The 12,244-nt window shown below is 31.9% G+C and overlaps 2 protein-coding genes and 1 long non-coding RNA gene across 3 annotated transcripts; 1 reads left to right on the top strand and 2 right to left on the bottom strand.

The window, feature by feature from the left end:
- Positions 1–202: 202 nt before the first annotated feature.
- On the bottom strand, positions 203–1,302 carry LOC108562029. Its single transcript, XR_001891041.1, has 5 exons — positions 1,150–1,302; positions 1,013–1,054; positions 651–698; positions 411–472; positions 203–228 (listed from the first exon to the last, which is right to left on the bottom strand). It is a non-coding gene; the product is annotated as an uncharacterized LOC108562029 (long non-coding RNA).
- Positions 1,303–3,040: 1,738 nt separating this feature from the next.
- LOC108562031 (T-cell immunomodulatory protein) lies at positions 3,041–4,966 on the bottom strand. Its single transcript, XM_017920207.1, has 2 exons — positions 3,586–4,966; positions 3,041–3,530 (listed from the first exon to the last, which is right to left on the bottom strand). The coding sequence occupies exons 1-2, from the start codon at positions 4,901–4,903 to the stop codon at positions 3,094–3,096; spliced, it is 1,755 nt and encodes a 584-aa protein (XP_017775696.1). The 5' UTR covers positions 4,904–4,966; the 3' UTR covers positions 3,041–3,093.
- A 3,327-nt stretch (positions 4,967–8,293) lies between these two features.
- Positions 8,294–9,467, top strand: LOC108562023 (anaphase-promoting complex subunit 6-like). Its single transcript, XM_017920199.1, has 3 exons — positions 8,294–8,425; positions 8,483–8,671; positions 8,722–9,467. Exons 1-3 carry the CDS (start codon positions 8,362–8,364, stop codon positions 9,402–9,404), a joined length of 936 nt encoding a protein of 311 aa, XP_017775688.1. The 5' UTR covers positions 8,294–8,361; the 3' UTR covers positions 9,405–9,467.
- Positions 9,468–12,244: the final 2,777 nt, after the last annotated feature.

Raw genomic sequence — 12,244 nt, 5'->3', positions numbered from 1 at the left:
GAATTAAAGATATTTCAGCACACCTGGATAATTTTTACTATTAATCTATTGGAATTGATCAGAATCTACTATCTATTTGAATCCTCTCATAGTATTTTATCAAGGGATTAGTCTGTTTTCTCATCACCAAATTCCTTCATTTTAATGTAGTATTGTTAATTTTTAAAACTTTATTTACCTTTTTTTTAGTAGATTTAATAAAATCTATTTTCAATCAGATTCCTTAGTCTGCAACAAATAGAAATTGTTAAACAATGTTTTTTGAAGCTAATATTTATATAACATAGCTATTAAAATCAGATCTACTATCAATGTGAATCCTCTCATAGTATTTTAATCAAGTGATCCCAATAAAATTCATCATACAATTTAAATTTTGGTTACAAATTTAATATTAAAAGCATGTTTACCTTTTCTTCCTTAAGACATTGGAATTCCAAAAGTATTGATGGAATCACAAGAAGTATGAAATCTGTAATAAGTAGAAACAAGCTGTTAAGATTCAAATATTTTGTAGCTATAATAAAAGAAACTTTAATAAGAATCAGATCTACTATCAATGTGATTTCTATCATTTTTTAATAAATCAAGTAATCCCATACAATGTCATCATATTTAAAAAATAACATTTAATATACATTTTCACATACCTCTTGTAAGCCTCAAATTTTCCTCAATTCCCATTTGATTAAAACTATCTGGAAATAATCATAGATTTAATTAGAAACTGAGGAAAGCTAGAAGACAATTTTTTGGAATGGAAATATAATAAATCAGAATCTACTATCTATAAGAATCCTATCATAGTTATGTATCAAGGGATTAACATTTTTCTCATCACCAAAATTAATGAATTCACAAACATGTGCGTATGCAAACATCAAATGATAAGTTATAAAATACCAAATTAATTTTTGTTAAGTTGCATGTCTTGAATATTGCAAAAAAAAAAATATTTTTTTTTATCAATAATTTGTATGTATTTTAATTAAATAAACAATAATGTACTTACTCAATTGCAGATTGCAAGAGAATTGGAATAATCAACCGTTATCTGTAAAACATAGATGCAATGTAAAATTTAACCTACAAATCACACAGAAATCATACTAGAGTATAAGCATTTTAAATTGACAAATAAATAATTACCTAACACAAGATGTGTTCGTACTTTCGCTTGATCAAAAAACATTCTTACTCTCCAGTCAACTGATCCGCGTGCTTTGAAGATCAAAATGGGAAAGAAACGTGGTTTCACGTGGATTCTTACATCACAGCAAGGACAGAGGGACAAAGGATTGTTAAAGAAATTGTGATTTGGTCACTGAGATGGCGCAGTCATCGAATCTTATGAACTACTAAAGCCAAATAATTTAAATTGAGAAAATTTGTAACATTAATTTAGTACTATTAATTAAATTATCTTTAAAAGATCTTGAATTAATTAATGCTTGATATGAATATATTGGTAAATAATTAGATAATAATAGGATTGATAAAAATCTAATATATTAAGACCTCGTTTAGTCCCATTTAGTCATTCCTCGATTAAGTCTTCTAGGACAACATCCTAAGTAATTACTATATTATACAAATATTTTATGATTTTATGACATTAGAAACGGCATTCCTTCGCGTATCTTTTTATGTAACAATTGTTATGGAAGTCAATAATTGATTGATATATTGCGATTTTTACTAAATACTCAACAATCTAATTAGTTAAATGTATACGTAAACTGAAGATAAAATTATGGATTTTACAATAAACTTATAAAGTTGTATATTATTCGCTTAAGCTGTAAAAGTTGAGCAATAAAATACCAGCTTGAAAGAAGTGCCTTTACCTCCTATTTCATTACTTACACAACCATGCTAGGTAATTAGATAACTAAATATACCTGAATTATAGAGTTGTGTTACCTAACGTTTGCCTGTTATACGCTGTCAAACTTGAAAATGCGCTGCCTTTACGTTTTATTTATTTGTTCGTCAACCACACAAACTATTGAATATGAATATCAAAATCAAGATGAAACTATGATATTTCAAATGATAGCGTTGTATTATACACCATTAGTATTATAATCTGTAAAGTTGAGCAATATAATAATAGCTATAGCTTGAAAAGACGTGTTTTCACATCCTTAATTTCGTGACAATCATGCTAGCTAATTAGATCGTTAAATAAACAAATTGATTATAAATGGGCCCACTGATTTTGGTTTGTTTCATAATCTGTAAAAAATTAGCAATAAAATACGACCTGGTAAAGAATAGTATTCACCTTCTATTTAAGTACTGGACAACCATGATAGACAATTTGATCATTGAATATATAAATTGAAGATAAAGCCATGGTATTTCTAATGACCCAAAGTATAGAGTTGTGTTACATAACGTTTGTTTGTTATGAGCTGTCAATCTTAAAAATACTTCAAGTTTTATTTAATTAGTCGATAATCACGCATTCTAATAAGATCATCGAATTAAATAATATGATCTTTACAGCGAATTTCTTCTAAAATTCCCTGCACCATTATTGTCCACTTTTTTGATTATTTGAAAACCTTATTCAAAATTTTATATAATCTTTAACTATATAGTCTATAACTTTTGATATAACAATTGTAATGTAAGGTAAATATACAGAAATTAAGCAAATAATAACAAAATATATTTATTTGACGTTAGTTACCACACTTATTGTTACCGCTGAACTGAGATTGTCATTAAACTCTCAAAATCATTGATTTAAAGCATTGATTAAATCGTTGCAAAATTGATTTTATAATATTTTCAACTAAAAATTTGTCACTGGAAAATTAAGTAACTGAAAAATAAAATATAACTATTTGGGGAATGGTTGGTGTACATTTATGTAGTATTTATTCCTTCAAAACTGCTTTTCTCCCCAATAATAGATTCATAAAATAATGTATATTTATCAATATCACTGTTAATTTTTATAGTCAGTGCAATTTAGATATATTTCGAATAGAATTTCTAATTTATTTATACAATATAAATACTATTAACTTAGATTAAAATAATTAATAAAAAACAAATAACTATTTTATGAGCTTTAGATAATCACATAGCATCGAAATGGAATCTGTGCGACTCCGATAGGCGTTCCTTCTTATCATCCTGGCGCTCCTTCCAGTGCAGAACACCGATGATGATGGTTATGAGGACGCAGACGCCGGTCAGTGCACCCACAGAGGTGAGGATCAGCTTGCTGGGCGTAACGAACAGCTGAGCCTTCCACTTGGCCGGCTGATCCGTGGGCCAAGGGATGACGACAATCTGCGAGTTGGGGATGATCTGCGTCCAGAGGCGCGAGTTGTTGGACAAGCCCACGGTCACGTTCTCCACGAAATTGGGGGCTCTGCCCAGACCGAATATGTTGTACGGCAGATTTAGGCTGAAGTGTGCAGACTGCGGCAACTGGGCGGAGACGGCGTGCCTCCTGTTCCCTTCCTGGGTGGTCGTGCTGTACGCCACCTTTGGCCCAGGCAAATTCGTTCCTAAAATGAAATCATTACAATCTGAAAAACTAATTTCGAATGATCGATTTGTTACCATAGGTCCTGCGCTTTTTGCCTACCCTTCCCATGATCATCGGGTTGTTTTTATTGTTATTCAAACCAGTTAACACCATGACCTTGATGAAGTTCGCGTCGTAATCCAGGCTGTTCTTGAAAGCCACCGGTTTATATTCGGATCCATTCTTCTGCACTAGGATCACATCCAGGATACCGTCTTGGAAGAAATCAAAGAACACGCCTAGAACGGTGCCACCCTTGAAAGGGCTGAGGGCGTTCCATTGGATGGCGTAGGTGCGAGTGAAGTTTCCGCATCCGGTGATGCAGGCGACGTTTTCCAGCATGAAAGTCTGCGGTTCCCCATCTGGTGTTTTGGACAAAGTCGCCAGCAGATCTGGGTATCCGTCCATGTTAAAATCACCGCTCCTCAGCGTAATCAAATTCGTATATATTGTGCCCTTTCGATAAAACATCCAAACATCTTTGTTGGGGTCCTTAAAATCCACCTGCAGATTGTGCCAACTATTATCACAATACACTAGCAAAGTGCTATTCTTGCACTCCTTATCATAGCAAACTGGAGCCAGCAAATCCATGCGACCCCTTAGCTCAATATCAATAAACATGGGTTGCCCAATATCCTTTGGATGATCAAACGAGTAACCAAACACAAACTCTTTTTGGGGTTTCTCATGCCCAAACCACACTTCAAAGTTATCCTTTGTTGTTAAAAACAAGTCAGCAGTGTTGTCATCATTTAAATCTAAAAATGCATGGGCATGTGGATTATTAAGTTCAACATGACTCCCATCCATGGGAATTTGCATTGGTGCAGTTCTGTTATTATTGAAAATCCAAAACATCCTCTGCTTATGTTCATCCATGCCAAACAGATCGATAATCATGTCTTGATTGTAATCAATGGCCAAAGGTTGTCCAGTTATCTTGAGAATCGGTACACTTTCATTACTGCAATTCAGTTGGTGTGCTCCACCCCAGTTGATGTGGATGTGAGTGAGGCCTGTGTTGCTACCTCTTTCCATTGTGGTTACGAGAACATCCATGAAAGCATCCCCATCAAAGTCACCAGGTACAACACTAGTGATTTGCCCCTTGTAGCTACACTTTAGCGACTTCGCAGGCCTCAGCAGAGGCTCCTCCTCCGCGGATAGAAGGATTTCCACTGTTTTACCTTTGTCTCTGAGCACGAAGACATCCGTCAGCTCGTCAGAGTTGAAATCGCCGAAAGCAGCCGGCATTCCATCTACTACGTTCCCAAAGACATTTTGCGTGATGTCGCTGCAGAAGCCCCCGACGAGGAGCGCCAGGAAATGCACAAAAACAGCAAACTCCATCGCATAATTTCACTGTTTACACCATTGCCGTCAAAGCAAAAACGTCAAATAAACAGCTGTTCGTTATATAGGCAATCCACAAGACACAATTACCAGTAACAATTTCAATATTGAATTTCAGTTATTTCAACAATGGAAGTATGAGCCCAATAATGGAAAATATAATAATAATAATAACTCCAAATTACCCTTTTAATCGCAATTGAATTGCACAAAGAGCCATATCTTTAATTAATTTAGTAAGTAGAAACATAATACAGTTTATTACCAAGTGATAATTATTACATTTTTTTTTATAATACAATAATTCCTTGATAAACGAATAGGATGCTGAATTTTATAAATTTCTAACATCGTCATTTTTAAATAAATGGATTTCACAACTTCCGGCAATATTTTGTTTGAAAATGCGAACTTCGTTATATCGAAATTTTCTTATCAGAGATAACGTTAACCTTGGTATGTCTACGATTATTATATAATGCTTCCTACTTGTATTTCTGAAACAAAGATAGTCGTTATTAATTTTTTTCAATTTTTTCTTTTTTTTAAACAAAATTCTATACTATTGATTCTATAGTATCGAACACATTTATTATATTTAATTGGCTATGGTCGCCTGTATCGTGAAAATCTGATACGAAAGGTCTTTGGTTCTATTCCCAAAAACCAACAAAATTGACTGTTAAACCCGAAAGGTATAGAATTAGCGCCTGAAGAGATTTATATATATTATTTTTAAATTATTAGTTAAATATTATTTAAAAAGGCGGAAACACTGATCGATAACACTTTGCAAATATAAATGTTCAGTAATAATATTTAAATTAAATAAATCATAATTAATAAAGTTTCCTATAAACAATGGCAGAACTTCAAATCTTTGTCCCCCCTCTGCAATTTTTTTTAAGTGCAAAAGGGGACGCGGACCAAAATGTTTCAGAAACACTGATTTAGATACCAGTTAGTTTTACTATTCGAGGACCTTGAAAAATTTTTCATGTTGGCTTCTTATTGCGGGGTTCAGCGGTATTGCAGTTCTGCCTCTGCCTATAATTATCTACAGATATTATAGAACTTATTTTAAATTGCAATGAATTTTTTCTAACATATATTTAAATGATTGATTGAAAATAATTGAATGTTTTCTTAATAGATTTTGATGATGATGAAAAATAAACAAATAATTTAAGAACATAACATTGAGCTGCTTATTAGGTTGAAGTAGATTGGTATATAATCTAGTCTAAAACCTAAAGCAGTTTGCTGTAGTTAATTTAAAGTTAAGATTACGCCGGCCCTGCATTAAATATAAAATGATACGAACATTTTTAATAAATAACAGAAACTTCCTAATATATATGTTCAAAAGTGTATTCGTTTGTAGGTGTATTCGTTTAGCAGATTGGTTGGTAAATTTGAGTTTATATCTGAGATTAGCTTTATTTCTACTTTTAACGGTAAATGTATACATTTTCCAACGTATGACAGGTATGCAAACATTGTTTATTCTCATGGACAGCCAATATTACATTTTGGGAACTGTTAACCTCTCTGTACATCTGGTATCGGTATTTTAACGGCATCTTTTATTTCAGAATGCAGGAATTTTAAATTTCATTTTTTTTGCATTTTAACTACTTCATTTTCAAAATTGTCTTTTGCTTGTATCTATTTATTAGTGACAAGCACATGCGCGTATGTTAACGTAAACATATACACATTTATCAACATCATTAGGTATATGTATACATTTCTACGCACTTTTACCGTAACAGATGTATGTTATAAGTTTGTAAGTAAAGGATTGCCCAGATATCGTAAACTGGTTTGTTTTCCCTAAACTTTTAAAATATTGTTTAAAACAAAAACTTGGCAATTGGACATTTTTAATTAATGTATTTTTTGTTACAAATCAATTGGCAAAAATTATATCATACAGGTGATATCCATTTTCTGATTCGGTCAAAACTGCATTTTCCAAGACCTTTCTAAGTATTTCGGACTGTATTGTTTAAACTCGATGCTCAATATTTAGTTTTAGCATTTCAATGATATGTGGCTTGCAAGAAACCCCAAAGATAAAAATTTTCGAAATTAACATTTGTCCTCCATAAAATGAATTCAATTGTTGCACTAATTCAATTTTATAAGGAAAACGTTGAATTAATCGCTTTAAAATGACAGCGATGAGCGCTATGTTTCAACAATTGACTGTTGTGTTGTAATAAAGAATTTGACCATTTTCGTTCGTTGCTCCATAGTGAAACTTACCATGATTAATTCTGAGGGTTTGCCGCTATTTTTATAACAAATACGTACATTAAAATAAAGTTTTATTATAAAAATATAAACTGTTTTCTGTAAATGAAGAGATTTTTTCTTATTGAAATAAAAAAAATATAGAAGCAATTAAGAATATAATAATATAGTTAATAAGGATTGTTTAAGACGTTACATGTTTCTAAAAAAATAATCATTTTCAATGTTTTTGGAAGAGAACATCTTTTATTTTGTTTATTGTGTGTTTGTTACTCATTTGTTTAGGAACGAAAGTTTTAGTATCATTTATGTTACGAATAATACACCTTTTGATAACGAAGTTTCGATAAAACAATGTCCGAAATTTCAAATTTAATTTATTGTAAAATATGGCTAGAAGTTGTACCAGAAAAATACAATAACATCCAAGAAATTATAAATAAAGTTAACTAGATGGCTCAATCAATAAGTTTCGATGAAGACAAAGAAAATGAAGAAATGGTAATAACGTAAAATTTAAAAAGGTTTTTGATATTAAAAACGTTAACTCTTTTTTAATGAAAATGATAGTGATTTAAGTTGTTAAGTGATGAAATACAATAACTACGTACAGATAATTGTTAAATGAAAGAGAAAAAAGAGCATAAGCAATCAACTTTAATCTCACATTTTAAAATGCATGTTGACTGTTTATTTAATAAAACTTTTCTTTGTTTCTCGAAGATTTTTATTTTCAAGAAAAAGAAAGAATGTATCCCATTCTGGCCATAGTATTTTTTACGTCTGGAAACGAAGTTTCGTCAATCGAGGTGTGCCTATATACCTACCATTGAATGAACAAATAATAAGCCATGCATTTTATCAATAATTATTTAGTTGGAGTATACTTTTAGTCACGAGAATAACAAACAAAAATAATATTAATTGTTGTAAGAAACAGAAAAAAAAAACGTTAAAATTTATAAGTGGTTACTGTGTTAGTTGTTCGAAATAGCAATTGCTTTTCGGTTGTTAGTAAGGAAAACATAATTGAAGAAAAAAAACTATTGTAATTGGTGCACTATCACTACCGTCGCACTTAATTAGTGTACTTGTTATGAACGCAATATATATATAGGTCGAAAGTCCCTGGAATTGCAACTCTTACGAGTTGAAATTAATTGCGAAAGGTTCATTTCACTTTTGTAGGGTTTGAGATGAAAACGGTTTTAGCGCTTTTCGCGCTTGCTTTGTGCGCGAGCTTAAGCTCCGCTGAAATTTGTGAGTATTAAATAAAAAAGTGGTAAATAAATGTTACCAAATTATATTTTATTGTAGCAATATGTACGAAGAATTCGACGGCCAACAAATGTGTGAAGACTGTGCATACCTGTCATGGAGTCGTTAAAGGCAGATGCTGCCATTTGATGTGTGAATGCAACAAAGGATTTGTGTTCGATGAGCAGCGGAATGATTGCGTTAAGAAGGAAGATTGTGTTATGAAGAAAGATTTCATTAAGAAAGAAGGTAGAAATTTGGACTAAAATGTAATTTGGATACTTACATTTTCGTTTTAGGATCATTGAAGAAAAAAATGAAAGGTTGTCATTGCGATGCAGAGAACAATGAGAAGGTAAAGCATTGTTCTAATTGTGTGGACACGTGTCAGTCCAAGGGATTATCAGGTGCGCGTAAATTGTTGCATGCATTTCGTAAAAAGGGGTGCGCTTGTAAAAAGGGTTACATTCTGGATGAAAGGGACAACAGGTGCGTGAAGAGTTGCGGTCAGGAGACACCGTCGGTTTCTGATGACGGACAGCTAAAATTGAATGGAGAACAGGCTCAAATAGAAGAGGAAGAATCTTTTGGAGCGGGGTATGGTGATGATGGTGAAGATGACACAATTGATGGTGATGACGAGAAGGAGGATGATGAAAAGGATGAGGACGGTGATGATAATTATAATAATCAAAACGTAGATGAAAATATAGATGGAAGTATATTAACTGCAGAAGATCAAACTGAAGAAAATGACGGTAACGGCAGTAGTTTAGATGATATGATCGATAATGCGAAGAAGAATAATAATGAATACTATTCATCATCAGTGTCTAACCTACAAGATAACTGCAAATCCTGCAAATCAAACGAATTGTGCTTACTTGTGAATGATTCTCACGAATGCCAGAAAACTATTGGTTACGTCGGCAAAGTAAACGTGCAGAAGAAGGCAATATTCCATCCCAAATTATTCCCATAGAAAATCAAAATTAACCACATTTTTTGTTTAACAGGTAATTTACCCATATTGTTTGTAATTGAAAAATTTGTGTGCAAAAGGGCTCTTAAGAATTAATAAAAGTACTTAATCAATAGGCTCGTGCAATTCGAAAGAAAAGTAATCCGAAGAATTCTGCTTCTCCCTTTCAGTAACTCGTCGGAATATCTATACAATTTAGTAAAAACCCTTAAAATCACCTACCACATTAAAAGCCTTCATGGCAGGCTGGCTCAACCATTAACCTATTATCATCTTCACTATTTCAGTTCCCTTCAGGAAAATGCTTCTCTCGTACCCTTCAAATTAAATTATCATTCCCCGCGGCAATACTTGCAATATGCTCCAACTACTACGATCCGATTCTCACCGTACTCACTGAAACCATCAATCCTGCATTCAACCGTCACGTATAATATTTCTGTATAATACTTCACTTGCAAACTAAAATCTGCTGTATAATACTTCACCTGCAAATTTAAACCCTATGTAAAAACTTCACCTGCAATTTTAAACCTTATGTGCAATACTTTTTTCATTTTTGTTTACAAAATTGTAACCTTCATTTATGACGAAAGAGCTAAGGCTTACAGGGGCATTTATTTCAACTTATCAAAGTATGTAACGTTTTTCTCTAAAACAAAAATACTGAAAACAACAAAAATACAGTCATATCTCGGTTAACGCAAATATTAGATAATCTACTATAGAAGTCCGCGATTAAAAGCAACATATGGTCAAATATGTATTAGATGAATTAAATAATATATAAGATGGCTAAAGCAATGCACACGAAGAAGGCCACGCATATCGCCATCAGAATCATAATAATTATACCCTTCACTGTCCTGTGATGGATATAATGCCCAATATCTAAATTGAACAAATAAAGAAAACAATTAATTTATTCATCTTCACAAAGAAATTCGTTTTGTCATTCTCTTCGGATTTTGACTTCAAACATATGCACATTTTTCACGAATGCCAAATTGCACATCCCTTGTGACTATTTCCAAGTGGTATCAAAGTTTACAGACCGGACATTTTTTTGTTGATGATGAACCTCGTGAAGGAAATGGTAGGTGATGAACTGGGCTTGAATGTCATGGTTGTATCGCGAATGGTAAGTCATCACTTAGGCTAGACAAAGAAATCTGATCGATGATGACGACCAAAAAAAGACATGTGTTCGTTTCGTCCACTAGTTCTTGAATAATTTTGAAAATCATAACGGGTGATGAATCTTAGTTCTATAAGTATGATCCGAAAACCAAGTAGCAGTCCATGGTATGGAGCGCAGAAGGTGCAAATCCCCCAGTTATAGCAAGACAACAGAAATGATGTTGTCGATTTACTTTAACAGGGCAATGCTAAGTGATACTTGCAAAAATTTGTTAGGATAACATAATAAAGGAGAACTGCTGAAAAAAACAACAAGTTTATTGTGCTCTATGGCATTCAATTGTAGAAAGAAATTTATTGAAATAACAGGAAAAATATTAAAATGGATTAACAAATAAGTTAAAAGCTCATATTTCAACAGCTTACATTTTTTGTAATTGAATATAAATTAATCTTTATAAAAGGTTTGTTAGGTCACTGCGGATCTTGTAATTTACAATATTCGCTGCGTTCGTTTTTACCCTCTGTTAAAGCCAGACCCAGTAACCAAAACCAGTAACCAGGTTTATCCTTCATATTACGCCCGTTGTTCTTCGTAGTACATTAATCTTTGCAAGAAGTGCATACATATAATTAGTAATTATTTATACATTATACTTATTGATGTCAAAGAATAAATGTTTGATGAATCATAATGAGTTTATAATTTTCAGATTTTTTTTTGTTTCGGTTGTTAAAGGCGTTACATAATTTTGTAATAATATCATTAGTTAAATAAATCAATAAAATCAAAATGTATAGAAAATGAATAGAAATACGGCAACAAATTTGTCGTAGGATATGTTTCTACGTAAAGAAAATGAAAAGCTTTTTTTAAACAAAAAAACAAGTTGTATCAAATAAACAGTCAACATTTAAAATATGAGTGTAAAGTTGATGTTTTGCCTTTTTTTATTCTCCTTCACTTATTTAACACTTCTTCCTAAATCAGGATCTTTAAAAAATAAAACGTCATAAAGCAATGTCATTTACCTTTATAAATCTTTATTTATTAACATTTTTTTGGCAAGAATTGTAAATTTCGCCTTAAATTTCTTTACCTTCATAGCTAAAAACTTATTCTAAATCCAGTGATAAACCATCAACTTCTGCATTCAATATTTTTAACATTCTCTTCATCAACATTTTTAAAATCTATTAATTATTAATTTGAACAACTTCCCACCAGATGGTTGTCGAACTTTAACCTTAAATTGGAATATTTTTGACTAAAATGGGGCTTCAAATTGCAGACTTTATTATATCGAAGCTTCGTTATCAGAGGTAATGTTAACCGAGTTAATAATGTATGTATTTGTGGTAACGTGTACACTTTTTTAATTATTTAATATATAAAATAGTATTGATTCTGTTGTTCGTAAGAAGTTCTTTCGCGTCACAATTGAATGATGAGAAATGTGTCCAAGCTAACACATGAAAACATTTCCTTTCTTATGTTTAGAATGTTACTGAACAAATTAAGCTACGCATTTTATCAATAATTATCTAGTTAGGAATGGAAGTTTAAGTAACAAATGGAAACTTTCAACAATTAGTATTAATTGTTGCATGAAACAACAAAACAACATTAACATTTGTAAGCAGTTATTACGTAAGTTGTTAAAAGTAGTAATTGCTTTTCGAATTTTATTAAGGTAAAC

The sequence above is a fragment of the Nicrophorus vespilloides genome, unplaced genomic scaffold (genome assembly GCF_001412225.1).
Source record: "Nicrophorus vespilloides isolate i.1.1-1 unplaced genomic scaffold, Nicve_v1.0, whole genome shotgun sequence".
NCBI classification, from domain to species: domain Eukaryota; kingdom Metazoa; phylum Arthropoda; class Insecta; order Coleoptera; family Silphidae; genus Nicrophorus; species Nicrophorus vespilloides.
This window is presented reverse-complemented; position numbering and strand designations above follow the sequence as displayed.

Bases quoted from the DNA above. Each gene is read 5' to 3' on its own strand.
- LOC108562031 (XM_017920207.1), bottom strand. From the start codon at position 4,903: ATGGAGTTTGCTGTTTTTGTGCATTTCCTGGCGCTCCTCGTCGGGGGC. The intron at 3,531-3,585 runs GTAACAAATCGA...ATTTCATTTTAG, and splicing joins CAAAAAGCGCAGGACCTATG to GAACGAATTTGCCTGGGCCA.
- LOC108562023 (XM_017920199.1), top strand. From the start codon at position 8,362: ATGAAAACGGTTTTAGCGCTTTTCGCGCTTGCTTTGTGCGCGAGCTTA. The intron at 8,426-8,482 runs GTGAGTATTAAA...ATTTTATTGTAG, and splicing joins CTTAAGCTCCGCTGAAATTT to CAATATGTACGAAGAATTCG. The intron at 8,672-8,721 runs GTAGAAATTTGG...TTTTCGTTTTAG, and splicing joins AGATTTCATTAAGAAAGAAG to GATCATTGAAGAAAAAAATG.